The following is a 20,918-nucleotide window of genomic DNA, read 5'->3' as shown; positions in this document are numbered from 1 at the left end:
TGTAGAACCCTCTGTTGAAAGGGTTCTACATGGAACCCAAAAGGGTTCTACCTGGAACCAAAAATGGTTCTACCGGGACACAAAAAGGGCTCTGCCATGGCGACAGCCAAAGAACCCCTTTGGAACCCTTTTTCTAAGAGCGTGTGTAGAATATGAATATTGAACTTGAAGTTATTTTTAAATGCCTATATATTCCACGCTTTTGTCTTTATTTTTCTATGTTCTTTCACATTTATATTAGACTCCGTGCATTTTGTGCACATCATGTAGACCAGAACAATTATAATCCTGTGGGACCAGACAACCTAACAACAGCCCCGACGCGATAGCCCCTGGATACCAAATGCGCGTTCCTTCTCGGCTCGCGCGGCCGTCACTGCAACGGCATACGCCACAATAACATTTCAGACCAGAGGCACGGCGCTTGCTTACAATGAAACACAGGCGGAGGCTGGCAGTGGAACTATAGCCTGTGGTGCCTGCCATTTAGACAGAGAGATGGGTAGATGACGACCGAGAGCAATGGAGTCGAGGGCCCGTTGGTAGCATGAATGACAGGTATCACAAGGCGGCCCGGGATGGCTACCTGGACCTGCTGAAGGAGGCTACGCGGAAGGACTTGAACGCGCCGGATGAAGATGGCATGACACCGACGTTATGGGCCGCTTATCATGGCAACTTGGAGGCTCTGCGACTTATCGTGGGCAGAGGGCAAGTAGGCTTTTAAGAACTGAAAATGTACTTTGTCACGTGTGGAATGTTGTATTCCTTTTGCTCAATTCGTGCAGAAGCTAAGGATAGATAGTGTCCATATATCGTGTGGTTAATAATATTGTGTTTGGTAGACATCTAAGTATTATTGCGCACTCTTATCATGGAAAGATACGATAGGTAAAGTTCCCCCTGTGTTAAATAGTTATTCTATTGCCCACCTATACTAGCTAGCCTACCCCTTCATGCAGTGCTCTGTGTAGTTTATGTATATTCTCCTATGGAACGCATCACCTCTGTGGGAATTAGGTCCGGTCTAGTAAGATCTGTAGCGTTAGGTAAGGTCTGTAACATTAGGTAAGGTCTGTAACATTAGGTCAGGTCTGTAACATTAGGTAGGGCTAGTATTAAAGGTCTAACATTAGGTAAGGTCTGTAACATTAGGTCAGGTCTGTAACATTAGGTAGGACTAGTATTAAAGGTCTGTAACATTAGGTAGGACTAGTATTAAAGGTCTGTAACATTAGGTAAGGTCTGTAACATTAGGTAGGGCTAGTATTAAAGGTCTGTAACATTAGGTAAGGTCTGTAACATTAGGTCAGGTCTGTAACATTAGGTAGGACTAGTATTAAAGGTCTGTAACATTAGGTAGGACTAGTATTAAAGGTCTGTAACATTAGGTCAGGTCTGTAACATTAGGTAGGGCTAGTATTAAAGGTCTGTAACATGAGGTAAGGTCTGTAACATTAGGTCAGGTCTGTAACATTAGGTAGGGCTAGTATTAAAGGTATGTAACATTAGGTAGGACTAGTATTAAAGGTCTGTAACATTAGGTAGGGCTAGTATTAAAGGTCTGTAACATTAGGTAGGACTAGTATTAAAGGTCTGTAACATTAGGTCAGGTCTGTAACATTAGGTAGGGCTAGTATTAAAGGTCTGTAACATTAGGTAGGACTAGTATTAAAGGTCTGTAACATTAGGTAGGGCTAGTATTAACGGTCTGTAACATTAGGTCAGGTCTGTAACATTAGGTAGGACTAGTATTAAAGGTCTGTAACATTAGGTAGGACTAGTATTAAAGGTCTGTAACATTAGGTAGGGCTAGTATTAAAGGTCTGTAACATTAGGTAGGGCTAGTATTAAAGGTCTGTAACATTAGGTAGGGCTAGTATTAAAGGTCTGTAACATTAGGTAGGGCTAGTATTAAAGGTCTGTAACATTAGGTCAGGTCTGTAACATTAGGTAGGACTAGTATTAAAGGTCTGTAACATTAGGTAAGGTCTGTAACATTAGGTAGGACTAGTATTAAAGGTCTGTAACATTAGGTAAGGTCTGTAACATTAGGTAGGGCTAGTATTAAAGGTCTGTAACATTAGGTAGGGCTAGTATTAAAGGTCTGTAACATTAGGTAAGGTCTGTAACATTAGGTAGGACTAGTATTAAAGGTCTGTAACATTAGGTAGGGCTAGTATTAAAGGTCTGTAACATTAGGTCAGGTCTGTAACATTAGGTAGGACTAGTATTAAAGGTCTGTAACATTAGGTCAGGTATGTAACATTAGGTAGGACTAGTATTAAAGGTCTGTAACATTAGGTCAGGTCTGTAACATTAGGTAGGTCTAGTATTAAAGGTTTGTAACATTAGGTAGGGCTAGTATTAAAGGTCTGTAACATTAGGTAGGACTAGTATTAAAGGTATGTAACATTAGGTAGGGCTAGTATTAAAGGTCTGTAACATTAGGTAAGGTCTGTAACATTAGGTAGGACTAGTATTAAAGGTCTGTAACATTAGGTAGGACTAGTATTAAAGGTCTGTAACATTAGGTAGGACTAGTATTAAAGGTCTGTAACATTAGGTAGGACTAGTATTAAAGGTTTGTAACATTAGGTAGGGCTAGTATTAAAGGTCTGTAACATTAGGTAGGACTAGTATTAAAGGTCTGTAACATTAGGTAGGGCTAGTATTAAAGGTCTGTAACATTAGGTCAGGTCTGTAACATTAGGTAGGACTAGTATTAAAGGTCTGTAACATTAGGTCAGGTCTGTAACATTAGGTAGGTCTAGTATTAAAGGTTTGTAACATTAGGTAGGGCTAGTATTAAAGGTCTGTAACATTAGGTAGGACTAGTATTAAAGGTATGTAACATTAGGTAGGGCTAGTATTAAAGGTCTGTAACATTAGGTCAGGTCTGTAACATTAGGTAGGTCTAGTATTAAAGGTTTGTAACATTAGGTAGGGCTAGTATTAAAGGTCTGTAACATTAGGTAGGACTAGTATTAAAGGTATGTAACATTAGGTAGGGCTAGTATTAAAGGTCTGTAACATTAGGTAAGGTCTGTAACATTAGGTAGGGCTAGTATTAAAGGTCTGTAACATTAGGTAGGACTAGTATTAAAGGTCTGTAACATTAGGTAGGGCTAGTATTAAAGGTCTGTAACATTAGGTAAGGTCTGTAACATTAGGTAGGGCTAGTATTAGAGGTCTGTAACATTAGGTAAGGTCTGTAACATTAGGTAGGACTAGTATTAAAGGTCTGTAACATTAGGTAAGGTCTGTAACATTAGGTAGGACTAGTATTAAAGGTCTGTAACATTAGGTAGGACTAGTATTAAAGGTTTGTAACATTAGGTAGGGCTAGTATTAAAGGTCTGTAACATTAGGTAGGACTAGTATTAAAGGTCTGTAACATTAGGTAGGGCTAGTATTAAAGGTCTGTAACATTAGGTAGGACTAGTATTAAAGGTCTGTAACATTAGGTAGGACTAGTATTAAAGGTTTGTAACATTAGGTAGGGCTAGTATTAAAGGTCTGTAACATTAGGTAGGACTAGTATTAAAGGTCTGTAACATTAGGTAAGGTCTGTAACATTAGGTAGGACTAGTATTAAAGGTCTGTAACATTAGGTAGGACTAGTATTAAAGGTTTGTAACATTAGGTAGGGCTAGTATTAAAGGTCTGTAACATTAGGTAGGACTAGTATTAAAGGTCTGTAACATTAGGTAGGGCTAGTATTAAAGGTCTGTAACATTAGGTAGGACTAGTATTAAAGGTCTGTAACATTAGGTAGGACTAGTATTAAAGGTTTGTAACATTAGGTAGGACTAGTATTAAAGGTCTGTAACATTAGGTAGGACTAGTATTAAAGGTCTGTAACATTAGGTAGGACTAGTATTAAAGGTTTGTAACATTAGGTAGGGCTAGTATTAAAGGTCTGTAACATTAGGTAGGACTAGTATTAAAGGTCTGTAACATTAGGTAGGGCTAGTATTAAAGGTCTGTAACATTAGGTAAGGTCTGTAACATTAGGTAGGACTAGTATTAAAGGTCTGTAACATTAGGTAGGACTAGTATTAAGGGCCTGTAACATTAGGTAGGGCTAGTATTAAAGGTCTGTAACATTAGGTAGGGCTAGTATTAAAGGTCTGTAACATTAGGTAAGGTCTGTAACATTAGGTAGGACTAGTATTAAAGGTCTGTAACATTAGGTCAGGTCTGTAACATTAGGTAGGACTAGTATTAAAGGTCTGTAACATTAGGTAGGGCTAGTATTAAAGGTCTGTAACATTAGGTAAGGTCTGTAACATTAGGTAGGACTAGTATTAAAGGTCTGTAACATTAGGTAAGGTCTGTAACATTAGGTAGGACTAGTATTAAAGGTCTGTAACATTAGGTAAGGTCTGTAACATTAGGTAGGGCTAGTATTAAAGGTCTGTAACATTAGGTAAGGTCTGTAACATTAGGTAGGGCTAGTATTAAAGGTTTGTAACATTAGGTAGGACTAGTATTAAAGGTCTGTAACATTAGGTAAGGTCTGTAACATTAGGTAGGGCTAGTATTAAAGGTCTGTAACATTAGGTAAGGTCTGTAACATTAGGTAGGGCTAGTATTAAAGGTCTAACATTAGGTCAGGTCTGTAACATTAGGTAGGACTAGTATTAAAGGTCTGTAACATTAGGTCAGGTCTGTAACATTAGGTAGGACTAGTATTAAAGGTCTGTAACATTAGGTCAGGTCTGTAACATTAGGTAGGACTAGTATTAAAGGTCTGTAACATTAGGTAGGACTAGTATTAAAGGTCTGTAACATTAGGTAGGGCTAGTATTAAAGGTCTGTAACATTAGGTAAGGTCTGTAACATTAGGTAGGACTAGTATTAAAGGTCTGTAACATTAGGTAAGGTCTGTAACATTAGGTAGGACTAGTATTAAAGGTCTGTAACATTAGGTAAGGTCTGTAACATTAGGTAGGGCTAGTATTAAAGGTTTGTAACATTAGGTAGGACTAGTATTAAAGGTCTGTAACATTAGGTAGGGCTAGTATTAAAGGTCTGTAACATTAGGTCAGGTTTGTAACATTAGGTAGGACTAGTATTAAAGGTCTGTAACATTAGGTAGGGCTAGTATTAAAGGTATGTAACATTAGGTAGGGCTAGTATTAAAGGTCTGTAACATTAGGTAGGGCTAGTATTAAAGGTCTGTAACATTAGGTCAGGTCTGTAACATTAGGTAGGGCTAGTATTAAAGGTCTGTAACATTAGGTCAGGTCTGTAACATTAGGTAGGACTAGTATTAAAGGTCTGTAACATTAGGTAGGGCTAGTAGGGTCAGTAGCAAGGTGCAGCACCAGTAGTGCTAGAGGGGTGTGCCATAATAACACATGAAAGAGGAGATCATAGCCTACTGACGGATTCAGGATGCAGAATAAATAAAGTAACAGTAGCCTACTGACTGATTCAGGATAAATAAAGTAACAGTAGCCTACTGACTGATTCAGGATAAATAAAGTAACAGTAGCCTACTGACTGATTCAGGATAAATAAAGTAACAGTAGCCTACTGACTGATTCAGGATAAATAAAGTAACAGTAGCCTACTGACTGATGCAGGATAAATAAAGTAACAGTAGCCTACTGACTGATTCAGGATGCAGGATAAATAAAGTAACAGTAGCCTACTGACTGATTCAGGATGCAGGATAAATAAAGTAACAGTAGCCTACTGACTGATTCAGGATGCAGGATAAATAAAGTAACAGTAGCCTACTGACTGATTCAGGATAAATAAAGTAACAGTAGCCTACTGACTGATTCAGGATAAATAAAGTAACAGTGGCCTACTGACTGATTCAGGATGCAGGATAAATAAAGTAACAGTAGCCTACTGACTGATGCAGGATAAATAAAGTAACAGTAGCCTACTGACTGATTCAGGATAAATAAAGTAACAGTGGCCTACTGACTGATTCAGGATGCAGGATAAATAAAGTAACAGTAGCCTACTGACTGATGCAGGATAAATAAAGTAACAGTGGCCTACTGACTGATTCAGGATAAATAAAGTAACAGTAGCCTACTGACTGATTCAGGATAAATAAAGTAACAGTGGCCTACTGACTGATTCAGGATGCAGGATAAATAAAGTAACAGTAGCCTACTGACTGATGCAGGATAAATAAAGTAACAGTAGCCTACTGACTGATTCAGGATGCAGGATAAATAAAGTAACAGTAGCCTACTGACTGAATCAGGATGCTGGATAAACAAAGTAACAGTAGCCTACTGACTGATGCAGGATAAATAAAGTAACAGTAGCCTACTGACTGATTCAGGATGCAGGATAAATAAAGTAACAGTAGCCTACTGACTGATTCAGGATGCAGGATAAATAAAGTAACAGTAGCCTACTGACTGATTCAGGATGCAGGATAAATAAAGTAACAGTAGCCTACTGACTGATTCAGGATAAATAAAGTAACAGTAGTCTACTGACTGATTCAGGATAAATAAAGTAACAGTGGCCTACTGACTGATTCAGGATGCAGGATAAATAAAGTAACAGTAGCCTACTGACTGATGCAGGATAAATAAAGTAACAGTAGCCTACTGACTGATTCAGGATAAATAAAGTAACAGTGGCCTACTGACTGATTCAGGATGCAGGATAAATAAAGTAACAGTAGCCTACTGACTGATGCAGGATAAATAAAGTAACAGTGGCCTACTGACTGATTCAGGATAAATAAAGTAACAGTAGCCTACTGACTGATGCAGGATAAATAAAGTAACAGTAGCCTACTGACTGATTCAGGATGCAGGATAAATAAAGTAACAGTAGCCTACTGACTGAATCAGGATGCTGGATAAATAAAGTAACAGTAGCCTACTGACTGATGCAGGATAAATAAAGTAACAGTAGCCTACTGACTGATTCAGGATGCAGGATAAATAAAGTAACAGTAGCCTACTGACTGATTCAGGATGCAGGATAAATAAAGTAACAGTAGCCTACTGACTGATTCAGGATGCAGGATAAATAAAGTAACAGTAGCCTACTGACTGATTCAGGATAAATAAAGTAACAGTAGTCTACTGACTGATTCAGGATAAATAAAGTAACAGTGGCCTACTGACTGATTCAGGATGCAGGATAAATAAAGTAACAGTAGCCTACTGACTGATGCAGGATAAATAAAGTAACAGTAGCCTACTGACTGATTCAGGATAAATAAAGTAACAGTGGCCTACTGACTGATTCAGGATGCAGGATAAATAAAGTAACAGTAGCCTACTGACTGATGCAGGATAAATAAAGTAACAGTGGCCTACTGACTGATTCAGGATAAATAAAGTAACAGTAGCCTACTGACTGATGCAGGATAAATAAAGTAACAGTAGCCTACTGACTGATTCAGGATGCAGGATAAATAAAGTAACAGTAGCCTACTGACTGAATCAGGATGCAGGATAAATAAAGTAACAGTAGCCTACTGACTGATGCAGGATAAATAAAGTAACAGTAGCCTACTGACTGATTCAGGATGCAGGATAAATAAAGTAACAGTAGCCTACTGATCTTTAGTTTGTTCTTTGTCTGTGGCAGGTTAGCCACACCAATAATGCCTAGGTGGTGGTCAGTGAGGATTTATTGAAGTCATGTATGTTTGTTCCATTGAAATGAACTGTTTTGGCTCGGGGTAAACAAGTAAAAGGCCACCAATACCACCACCACACTGACCACACTAATAGTGCATACTGTAGAGAGGCCTACCTACTGTGAACATTTCCTGTACTTTTATTGGACAGATTATGCTTTCTGTGTTTTGGAATACCATAGAATAGAATATCACATAATAGAATACCATAGAATAGAATACCATATAATATAATATAATATCATATCATATCATAGAATATCATATAATAGAATAGAATATCAGAATAATATATTATAGAATAGATCATATCATAGAATATCATAGAATAGAATATATCATAGAATATCATATAATAGAATACCATAGAATAGAATACCATATAATAGAATAGAATATCATATCATATCATATAATAGAATAGAATATCAGAATAATATATTATAGAATAGATCATATCATAGAATATCATAGAATAGAATACCATAGAATATAATACCATATAATAGAATATCATATCATAGAATAGAATATCACATAATAGAATACCATAGAATAGAATACCATATAATAGAATAGAATATCATATCATATCATAGAATAGAATATCATATAATAGAATAGAATATCAGAATAATATATTATAGAATAGATCATATCATAGAATATCATAGAATAGAATACCATAGAATATAATACCATATAATAGAATATCATATCATAGAATAGAATATCATAGAATAGAATATATCATATCATAGAATATCATATAATAGAACAGAATATCATATAATAGAATAGAATAGAGTATCATGGAATAGAATATCATGGAATATCATAGAATAGAAAATAATATATCTATTTTTCATTTGGTTAGAACAAAAATTGCCTTCTCCTTTTCCCCAAATAACCCAATACATATATTGACTGTGTAGACCAGTTTAATCATGAACCTTTCCATTGATAGACTATTAACTGAGTAGGTTAGTTAGTTCCAGACATTTAATGTCACATAGTGCCCCTAGCAGTGCCCTGAGGCAGTGGTCCAATCCCCTGTTCTACCAGTCACTCTACACTACTGTATCACTCATCTCATATTCTATATCTGTCAATAAAACTTCCAAATACCCCCCAAAAATATCACATTGGATCTGATAAATGTTTTGTTGACGTGATGATGTGCATTGATTGATTTCTTTGTGGAGGGACTACTGGCTCCAACTATAGACTAACCAATGAGCAAGCTACTGCTTAGTTATGTCACTGTTTTTCAAATAACCATAAAAGTGTCCATCTCTAATCATATCCTAGCAACATAAATGTTTGCCAAAAAAGGAAGCCTACCATGATCAGTTAAGGCTGTTGTTGTATCCTCTCCTCAGCTTAACATTGCTTTTTGAAAAAACACCAGAACGTCAGAGAGGGTGAGATTAGAATTCTACATGTAGAATGTTACTTTACTGGTTATTGTGCAGGTCAGAATTCTGTGATGCAACAATGGACAACTCATCACGTCATCATCATGCTATTTCTTCTTTCAGTAAAAACGTGTAAAGTGTCATGCTTTTTTTACAGACAGACAATGTCACTCAGTTTCCATGTATGTCATTTGTCAGTAGCTATAAAATTAATTCAGATCAAACATTCTATTCAGGATAGAAAATGAATACATCTAATTTGGGACAATCAGTGCAAATGACCAGTGGCCAATGAGCCTGTTTAGATAAGGTCAGGTTCAAAACGTATGGCATCCTTGATAAAGATCTTTTTAAAGACTGTATGAAATACTATAAATACTGAGATATTGTATGCACAAAACAAAGGAAAATATTATTTTATATACTAATAAAATTGATCAGAGAAAGAGAGTGTTTAACATGTGATAAAAAAAAGATGTGTAAACATTTCCCAATTTTATTGAGCGTACAATCAAATCAAATTTGATTGAGCAAACAATATAACTCAGGATTTGTATTATTTATTTATTACAGTCTTTTTTGCTCATCTTTATCAAGGGTTGCCAATCATTTTGGACCTGACTGTATGTTGGGTTTAGATTAGGAAGCACCAGTAAACTGGAGTACACAAAGCTCTCTTCAGTGTGTTTCTGGCTGACCTGGTTTCCCTTCCTGTCCAGAGAAAGAAGCCCATTAGCAAAGTAGTTCATTGGCAAAAGTTCGGTGGAATTCTCTCTCTAATCTCTATTTCTCTCTCTTTCTGTCCCGCTCTCTCTTTCTCTCCATAAATGTGTATGCACCTAATATGGGTTGGGAGGGGGGTCCTGTTTGGGTGTTTAAGACAGGGGCTTTCACACATACCTTGTGTAGGGGGGAGATTGTAACGAGATTGCCTGTGGACTATATAAAAAAGTGAATTGGACAAGACTTGTTGTGTGAGTGTGTCGGAGGAGTTGCAACTAAGCTGTTGGTGGGTGGCTTGAGTGACCTAAAGAACTGGAGGCCTGTAGCGTTGTTCTGTGGGGACTATAAGGTCTTTGCCAAGGTCCTCTCTAACAGACTGAAGTCCCACTGGGACCAAATGTACTGTGTACCAGGATGCTCAATCACAGACCATCTGTTCATAATCAGAGACATAATAATCAAGGCTTCAGAATGTGGACCTTTGGACCTTATTCCTTAGAAAGCCTTTGATAGGATGGACCATGAGTATCTGTTCAACCTGCTGTCGGTTGTGGGGAGAATTTTGTGGCCCGTGTTAAAATGTATGGTGAAGGTGGGCGGGGGGGCTGAGTAGGGTAGCCTGGGTAGGCCAGTCTGGGTAGGCCAGTCTGGGTAGGGTGGGACATTTTCCAGGGATGTCCTCTATCGGGGCAGCTGTGCACGCTTACTATTGAGGAAATTCTGGGCCTGCTACACAGGAGGCTGTGGGCAGTGTGTGTGCCAGACATGGTTGGGGACAGGTGTAGCAGTATCAGCATATGCTGTTGACGTCTCAGAGATGATTAGGGATGAGCAGAACCTACAGGGTCTAGTTTGAGAGGTTACAAGGGGGCGTGGGGGGGGGGGGTCAGAATACATCAATATTCTTGGGATGTATCTGGGCTTGGAGGGGTGGGTCAGGAAGAACCGGGAGGGAGTGTCATAAGTGGTGGTGTCAAAGCCAGGCGAAGTGGAGGTGGCTCCTCTACCAAGTGTCATACAGAGGGAGGGTGCTGATCATCAACAACTTGGTGGCATCGTCCCTATGATATAAACTGTTCTCAACGGCCCCGGCGGTCTGCTGCCTGTCCAGGAGGGGAGACAAGGCCTCATGGACCTGGAGAGCAGGGTGGCAGGCTTCCGACCCAAAGTGGCACAGAGACTATACCACACTGATGATGGCTGGAGGGAACTAGCATGTGCTCTGTTGAGGAGGGCTGGCAATTTAGGGCTGGACCAGCAGCTTCTCCTCATGAGGCCGAACACAGCAGGGGTCTTAGACTTTTACACTCTAGTACTGAGTGCCTGGCAACTGCCAAGGACCACACGAGAAGGGGGTGTGGTGCATGGGCCATGGGAGGCCATCTTCCACAACCCACAGATCCCTTTAAGGTCATTCAGCCACCCTGCAGGGATGTTTAATGGCATCAAGAAACTAGCTGACCTACAGCTGCTGGAGGGTTGGCACAGCAGACAGGACTCACGTCTCTGAGGCTGCTGGAGAGAGTCATGGGGAGGTCCAGGTGGCACTGCCTAAGCCACCGTTTCCACCATTGCAAGTGACAGCAGACACTAGGGACTGGCAGGAAGGTCCGGAGGACGTACTGACTTTTAACACTCTGATCCTGGGGAAGTTTGCGAAGGTGGGGGGCAATGCACTGTTCACCCTCAGGGTCAAGGAAGATAGGCACATCAGGAGCTTAGCGGGAGTGAAGGGGCATCAGTGGCAGGGGGTTGTGGGGGCTGAGAGCATGGCAGGGTGTAGGTGGAGGGTGCTCTATAAGCTCCCATTGTCGAACAGGTCAGGTGACCGAGGTATTCAAGCAGTGAAAGGGCCAAATGTGTTGTGTAATTTTTTGTCTCCCTCTCTCTTTGTCATTTCTCTCTCTCTCCTCTATTTCTCTCTCTGTCAGTGTGTCTGCTTTTGCCAGTCATAGTCCGATCTCTCGTTCTCTCACACAGACTAAAGTGGGCCTTGTGTGCATTTCAGGAACACAAATATACTGTAAGCAAATGCCAAATTAGGTTTGATGTGGTTCATTAGTCCTCTGTGCATTCCACCATTTTGTTGAGGGAAAATGTACACAAAGTAACACAATGGCGGGTCCACTTAGACAGTGTGGTGATAAAGTAACCGATAACAACCCTAGTTCTAGGAATTCCCACGGTATACACCTTATAAAACATTTACTACACTAAATGTGTACTGTACCCATCTCTCACTGATTCGAAAAGATTTACTACACTAAATGTGTACTGTACCTATCTCTCACTGATTATGATAAACAGCAGTTCTAACACCATGAAAAAGTGTGCGTGACATTCAGTACTAAAGATACTTCCATAGTCATAGTTTCTCACAACACCAGTGACTGACTACTAGACAGCAGCACCCTTGAGATCCAGGGAGATCATTTCAGTGATGTCTGACAACTTTATTGGGTTTGCTGCTGAAATACAGGCCTGGCAGATTTACAGTGGATTTATAGTGAATTTATAGGGGAAAGTGAAACAGTAGCAGTAGGGAGCAACAATCTGTCATTCTATGATGTAACAACAAGCATAGTCAGGATACTGAGGACAGTGGAGTCCTTTTCAATTCCATTTTTATCATATTTTAAGTGAACAAAAGTTATCGTGTGTTATTATTGGGATATGACCTGCAGTAAAAGGTGCCCAGAGAAGAGTGAGGGATGTGTAAAATCATGTAATGTCTAACAACTGGAGCTGTAATTGCATAATAAACATTATGTATCATCAAATAGCTGGTCGTCTGTAGCTCAGTTGGTAGAGCATGGTGTGTGCAATGCCATGATGGTGCGTTGGATTCCTGGGACCAGACATAAAATGTATGCATCAATGTAAGTGGCTTTGGATAAAGTGTCTGGTAATTGGCAGATATTATATAATAGCACTGATATTTATATTTATTTGAGATTCGTCTGCCCAGAGGCCCGGGCATTTGTGACACAGTCCTTTAAAGCGCTTGACCCCTTGAGTCCCCTTTGCACATACATTTGCACCCCAAAACATTTACCAGGAGTAGACAAAAAAGGAGCCCCAAAAGACGCTGATAATCAAAAATGAGAGAAAAAAAAATCTTTATTAGCATTTTGACAAATAAAGATTTAATGAAGAAAAGTACTCTTGTAACTCAGTTAAACTGTGATACATATTCTTAACCTGTTACGGCTAGACCCCTCGAAAACATCCGGTGAAATTGCAGAGCACCAAATTCAAATTAAATTACTATAAATATTAAACTTTCATGAAATCACAAGTGTAATACATCAAAAATAAAGCTTAACTCCTTGTTAATCCAGCCGGCATGTCAGATTTCAAAAAGGCTTTACAGCGAAAGCAAACCATGCGATTATCTGAGGACAGCGCCCCATCATACAAATGCATGACAAACATATTTTAACCAGGGAGGTTCAACACGAAAGTCAGAAATAACTATATAATTCATACCTTACCTTTGAAGATCTTCTTCTGTTGGCATTTCAAAATGTCCCAGAAACATCACAAATGGTCCTTTTGTTCGATAAATTCCTTCTTTATATCCCCAAAATGTCAATTTATTTGGCACGTTTGATTCAGAAATACACCTGTTCCAAAATGACTACAAATTATATAATAAGTTACCTGTAAACTTGGTCCAAACAACTTTCCTAATCCAACCTTAGGTTGCTTCCATCACGTGGACTGGGAGATGTTTCGTATTGCGTCAGATAACAACATTGACGAATACGCTGATTCGGTGTGCGAGTTCATTAGAACGTGCGTTGAAGATGTCGTTCCCATAGCAACGATTAAAACATTCCCTAACCAGAAACCGTGGATTGATGGCAGCATTCGTGTGAAACTGAAAGCGCGAACCACTGCTTTTAATCAGGGCAAGGTGTCTGGTAACATGACCGAATACAAACAGTGCAGCTATTCCCTCCGCAAGGCTATCAAACAAGCTAAGCGCCAGTACAGAGACAAAGTAGAATCTCAATTCAACGGCTCAGACACAAGAGGCATGTGGCAGGGTCTACAGTCAATCACGGACTACAGGAAGAAATCCAGCCCAGTCACGGACCAGGATGTCTTGCTCCCAGGCAGACTAAATAACTTTTTTGCCCGCTTTGAGGACAATACAGTGCCACTGACACGGCCCGCAACGAAAACATGCGGTCTCTCCTTCACTGCAGCCGAGGTGAGTAAGACATTTAAACGTGTTAACCCTCGCAAGGCTGCAGGCCCAGACGGCATCCCCAGCCGCGCCCTCAGAGCATGCGCAGACCAGCTGGCCGGTGTGTTTACGGACATATTCAATCAATCCCTATACCAGTCTGCTGTTCCCACATGCTTCAAGAGGGCCACCATTGTTCCTGTTCCCAAGAAAGCTAAGGTAACTGAGCTAAACGACTACCGCCCCGTAGCACTCACATCCGTCATCATGAAGTGCTTTGAGAGACTAGTCAAGGACCATATCACCTCCACCCTACCTGACACCCTAGACCCACTCCAATTTGCTTACCGCCCAAATAGGTCCACAGACAATGCAATCTCAACCACACTGCACACTGCCCTAACCCATCTGGACAAGAGGAATACCTATGTGAGAATGCTGTTCATCGACTACAGCTCGGCATTCAACACCATAGTACCCTCCAAGCTCGTCATCAAGCTCGAGACCCTGGGTCTCGACCCCGCCCTGTGCAACTGGGTACTGGACTTCCTGACGGGCCGCCCCCAGGTGGTGAGGGTAGGCAACAACATCTCCTCCCCGCTGATCCTCAACACTGGGGCCCCACAAGGGTGCGTTCTGAGCCCTCTCCTGTACTCCCTGTTCACCCACGACTGCGTGGCCACGCACGCCTCCAACTCAATCATCAAGTTTGCAGACGACACAACAGTGGTAGGCTTGATTACCAACAACGACGAGACGGCCTACAGGGAGGAGGTGAGGGCCCTCGGAGTGTGGTGTCAAGAAAATAACCTCACACTCAACGTCAACAAAACTAAGGAGATGATTGTGGACTTCAGGAAACAGCAGAGGGAACACCCCCCTATCCACATCGATGGAACAGTAGTGGAGAGGGTAGCAAGTTTTAAGTTCCTCGGCATACACATCACAGACAAACTGAATTGGTCCACTCACACAGACAGCATCGTGAAGAAGGCGCAGCAGCGCCTCTTCAACCTCAGGAGGCTGAAGAAATTCGGCTTGTCACCAAAAGCACTCACAAACTTCTACAGATGCACAATCGAGAGCATCCTGGCGGGCTGTATCACCGCCTGGTATGGCAACTGCACCGCCCTCAACCGTAAGGCTCTCCAGAGGGTAGTGAGGTCTGCACAACGCATCACCGGGGGCAAACTACCTGCCCTCCAGGACACCTACACCACCCGATGTCACAGGAAGGCCATAAAGATCATCAAGGACATCAACCACCCGAGCCACTGCCTGTTCAACACTGAGTGGCTGCTGCCAACACACTGACACTGACTCAACTCCAGCCACTTTAATAATGGGAATTGATGGGAAATGATGTAAATATATCACTAGCCACTTTAAACAATGCTACCTTATATAATGTTACTTACCCTACATTATTCATCTCATATGCATACGTATATACTGTACTCTATATCATCGACTGTATCCTTATGTAATACATGTATCACTAGCCACTTTAAACTATGCCACTTTGTTTACATACTCATCTCATTTGTACATACTGTACTCGATACCATCTACTGTATCTTGCCTATGCTGCTCTGTACCATCACTCATTCATATATCCTTATGTACATATTCTTTATCCCCTTACACTGTGTACAAGACAGTAGTTTTGGAATTGGTAGTTAGATTACTTGTTATTACTGCATTGTCGGAACTAGAAGCACAAGCATTTCGCTACACTCGCATTAACATCTGCTAACCATGTGTATGTGACAAATAAAATTTGATTTGATTTGATTTGATGTATCCTAAAACATAAATAATCAAATCAAATTTAAGACGGAATATACTGTGTTCAATAGCGGATAAATTCAACGTGGAGCGAGCTCCAGGTCGTGCGCAACAAACAATAGAGTCCACTTGGCTTGACACTCACAACGAGCAGCTGTACTTCTTCATTTCTCAAAAGAAAATCATCAACCAATTTCTAAAGACTGTTGCCATCTAGTGGAAGCCATAGGAACTGTAACCAGGTGCCTCAAATATAGTTTCCCATAGAAAACCAATTGAAAACACAGTAACCTTAATTTTTATTTTTCCTGGATGGTTTGTCCTCAGGGTTTCGCCTGCCAAATAAGTTCTGTTATACTCAGATATTTTTTTCACAGTTTTAGAAACTTTAGAGTGTTTCTATCCAAATCTACCAATTATATGAATGTCCTAGCTTCTGGGCCTGAGTAACAGACAGTTTACTTTGGGCACGCTTTTCATCTGGACGTGAAAATAGTGCCCCCTAGTCCGAAGAGGTTTTAATAGAACAGAATGACCCTAACCCTACCTGACCCTAGCCCTACCTGACCCTAAACCTAGCCCTACCTGACCATAACTGATCCTAAACCTAGCCCTAACTGACCCTAGCCCTACCAGACCCTAGCCCTAACTGACCCTAACCCTACCAGACCCTAACCCTACCTGACCCTACCCTTACCTGACCCTAGCTCTAGCCCTACCTGACCATAACCCTACCTGACCTTAGCTCTAGCCCTACCTGACCCTAACCCTACCTGATCCTAAACCTGACCCTACCTGATCCTAAACCCGACCCTACCTGATCCTAAACCTAGCCCTACCTGACCCTAACCCTACCTGACCCTAACCCTACCTGATCCTAAACCTAACCCTACCTGACCATACCTGACCCTAACCCTACCTGAACCTAACCCTACCTGACCCTAACCCTACCTGATCCTAACTGACCCTAACCCTACCTGATCCTAAACCTTACCCTACCTGATCCTAAACCTAACCCTAAACATAACCCTACCTGATCCTAAACCTAACCCTACCTGATCCTAAACCTAACCCTACCTGATCCTAACCCTACCTGATCCTAACCCTACCTGATCCTAACCCTACCTGACCCTAACCCTACCTGATCCTAACCGAACCTACCAGACCCTAACCCTACCTGATCCTAAACCTAACCCTACCTGATCCTAAACCTAACCCTAAACCTAACCCTACCTGATCCTAAACCTAACCCTACCTGATCCTAACCGAACCTACCAGACCCTAACCCTACCTGATCCTAAACCTAACCCTAAACCTAACCCTACCTGATCCTAAACCTAACCCTACCTGATCCTAAACCTAACCCTACCTGATCCTAAACCTAACCGTACCTGACCCTAAACCTACCTGACCCTACCTGACCCTAAACCTAGCCCTACCTGACCCTAACCCTACCTGAACCTACCAGACCCTGACCCTACCTGATCCTAAACCTAACCCTACCTGATCCTAACCCTAAACCTAACCCTACCTGATCCTAAACCTAACCCTACCTGATCCTAAACCTAACCCTACCTGAACCTAACCCTACCTGAACCTAACTGACCCTAACCGAACCTACCAGACCCTAACCCTACCTGATCCTAAACCTAACCCTACCTGATCCTAAACCTAACCCTACCTGATCCTAAACCTAACCCTACCTGACCCTAAACCTACCTGACCCTACCTGACCCTAAACCTAGCCCTACCAGACCCTAACCCTACCAGACCCTAACCCTACCTGATCCTAAACCTAACCCTACCTGATCCTAAACCTAACCCTAAACCTAACCCTACCTGATCCTAAACCTAACCCTACCTGATCCTAAACCTAACCCTACCTGACCCTAAACCTAACCCTACCTGACCCTAAACCTACCTGACCCTAAACCTACCTGATCCTAAACCTAGCCCTACCTGACCCTAACCCTACCTGATCCTAAACCTGACCCTACCTGATCCTAAACCCGACCCTACCTGATCCTAAACCTAGCCCTACCTGACCCTAACCCTACCTGACCCTAACCCTACCTGATCCTAAACCTAACCCTACCTGACCATACCTGACCCTAACCCTACCTGAACCTAACCCTACCTGACCCTAACCCTACCTGATCCTAACTGACCCTAACCCTACCTGATCCTAAACCTTACCCTACCTGATCCTAAACCTAACCCTAAACATAACCCTACCTGATCCTAAACCTAACCCTACCTGATCCTAAACCTAACCCTACCTGATCCTAACCCTACCTGATCCTAACCCTACCTGATCCTAACCCTACCTGACCCTAACCCTACCTGATCCTAACCGAACCTACCAGACCCTAACCCTACCTGATCCTAAACCTAACCCTACCTGATCCTAAACCTAACCCTAAACCTAACCCTACCTGATCCTAAACCTAACCCTACCTGATCCTAACCGAACCTACCAGACCCTAACCCTACCTGATCCTAAACCTAACCCTAAACCTAACCCTACCTGATCCTAAACCTAACCCTACCTGATCCTAAACCTAACCCTACCTGATCCTAAACCTAACCGTACCTGACCCTAAACCTACCTGACCCTACCTGACCCTAAACCTAGCCCTACCTGACCCTAACCCTACCTGAACCTACCAGACCCTGACCCTACCTGATCCTAAACCTAACCCTACCTGATCCTAACCCTAAACCTAACCCTACCTGATCCTAAACCTAACCCTACCTGATCCTAAACCTAACCCTACCTGAACCTAACCCTACCTGAACCTAACTGACCCTAACCGAACCTACCAGACCCTAACCCTACCTGATCCTAAACCTAACCCTACCTGATCCTAAACCTAACCCTACCTGATCCTAAACCTAACCCTACCTGACCCTAAACCTACCTGACCCTACCTGACCCTAAACCTAGCCCTACCAGACCCTAACCCTACCAGACCCTAACCCTACCTGATCCTAAACCTAACCCTACCTGATCCTAAACCTAACCCTAAACCTAACCCTACCTGATCCTAAACCTAACCCTACCTGATCCTAAACCTAACCCTACCTGACCCTAAACCTAACCCTACCTGACCCTAAACCTACCTGACCCTAAACCTACCTGATCCTAAACCTAGCCCTACCTGACCCTAACCCTACCTGATCCTAAACCTAACCCTAACCCTACCTGATCCTAAACCTAACCCTACCTGATCCTAAACCTAACCCTACCTGATCCTAAACCTAACCCTACCTGATCCTAAACCTGACCCTACCTGATCCTAAACCTGACCCTACCTGATCCTAAACCTAACCCTACCTGATCCTAAACCTGACCCTACCTAACCCCAATCCTACCTGACCATACCTGATCCTAAACCTTGCCCTACCTGATCCTAAACCTAGCCCTACCTGACCCTAACCCTACCTGACCATACCTGATCCTAAACCTAGCCCTACCTGACCCTAACCGGACCCTATACAAGTACAATACGCCTTACCCAACCCTGACCATACCTGTACAGTAGAATAAGCAGGTCAAATGAATTCAAGGATGTTTCATGTATACAGAATAGTAGAGACCAATATAAAGTATATTTTTTAATTGTTCTGTTATTTTGTATGCGTCTGTGACCCCTCAGTTCCTAGAAGATTTAGACCGTGACCCCTCAGTTCCTAGAAGATTTAGACTGACCTCTCAGTTCCTAAATCTTATAGACTGTGACCCCTCAGTTCTTAGAAGATTTAGACTTCCCAGACCACCTTTGTCTTATGTTCCAGACAAGACGACACATGCAAAACAAGACACTAAAATTGGCACACTAGAGAGGAGACAGCAAATAAATTCCGGCGACCCAGTTTGAACCCTTGTAGGTAACACTAGACTGTGAGAAACCAGGGTTGGGCAGGTGATATTTTAATAATTTGGCTCCCTGAGCTAATGCAGAGGCTTTAGCTCAGAAGGCTAAGTACAGTAATGTGTTAGAACCCTGCACTCTGAGAAAAAAAGGTTCCATCTAGTACCAAAAAGGGCTCTTCAGCTGTCCCCATAGGGGAAACCTCTGAAGAACCCCTTTTGATTCCAGGTAGAACCCTTTTGGGTTCCATTTAAAACCCTTTCCACAGAGGGTTCTACCTGGAACCAAAAAGGTTTATCGTATGGGGACAGTCGAAGAACCCTTTTGGAACCTTTTTTTCTAAGAGTGTGGATTGTCAGATCAGGGCAGGAAGAAGTTAAAATCAGTCAAGTTAGGAGTTAGTTACTCCTATGGCTCTCCTGGGGGGGGGGAATCAGGATCAGGCTGGTGAGGTGTTAATCTGCTGGCGTTCCTAGTTAATGCCTTTAACTCATTGGACTAAAACTGTTGTGTTACGCACGAGACCCGGGTTGGTCACAAGAAATCAAGATCAGGCTGGTGAAAGGTGCTAATCCTGGCTCTGGTTGGGACTAGCGTGGCAGGCACACAGCTTCTCCGTTGTCTGTGAAAATCTTGCAGCTTTGTCCATCAATAATGTATCCCTAGCCCCTGCGACCAGTGCAATGCTAGCTGCACCTCATCAACTATTGATCAAGCCTGTTGGAGAACTAATGCTACAGTATATAGGGATGCTACGACGGAGCTCAAACCCTGTCTGTTAAAGCATTTATGTTGGAAAGTCAACTGAAATCAACTCAATTATTGCTTAAAGGTCATCTGGAACTTTTTAAAAAAAATTTTTAACAGTTCACGGTTGCCCCTATCACTTCCATTGATTGTTAGCTAGCTAGCGGTGGCTAATGTTAGTGAAGGTCCTAATGGCTTTTCAAAGAAATCCCAAGTCTGTAATTTTCCAGTTTTTATATCAGGTAAATCCATTTGAATTCAACCACTTTTTGACAGCATCCCTGTAGATTTATACAACACTTTCCATTAGAAATCCAAGGCTTAAAAGCAAAGGTGTCCATGTGTGCCGATGACTCACGTTTTATATTAAGTTCGCAATCTAGATCCCTGCAATGTCTCGCTGAAGATATAGATAACTCTTCTGGACTAAAACCTAATTATGATAAGTGTACAATATTACGTATTGGATCTTTAAAAAATTACTTTTACATTACCCTGCAGTTTACCTTTAAAATGGGTTTATGGTGAAGTAG

The 20,918-nt window shown here is 41.7% G+C and overlaps 1 protein-coding gene across 1 annotated transcript in view; it reads left to right on the top strand.

The window, feature by feature from the left end:
• The first annotated feature begins 464 nt into the window (after positions 1-464).
• Positions 465-20,918, top strand: part of LOC139424084 (Usher syndrome 1Ga (autosomal recessive)) — a 32,979-nt gene continuing 12,525 nt past the window's right edge. Inside the window, exon 1 of the mRNA XM_071175779.1 lies at positions 465-711. Within this exon, the coding sequence (XP_071031880.1) occupies positions 548-711 (164 nt within the window). The 5' untranslated portion in view covers positions 465-547. The remainder of the gene's footprint in view (positions 712-20,918) is intronic.

The sequence above is a fragment of the Oncorhynchus clarkii genome, chromosome 13, assembly GCF_045791955.1.
Source record: "Oncorhynchus clarkii lewisi isolate Uvic-CL-2024 chromosome 13, UVic_Ocla_1.0, whole genome shotgun sequence".
NCBI classification, from domain to species: Eukaryota; Metazoa; Chordata; class Actinopteri; order Salmoniformes; family Salmonidae; genus Oncorhynchus; species Oncorhynchus clarkii.
Note: the sequence above shows the minus strand (reverse complement) of the source record. Positions and strands in the feature narration are given on the sequence as shown.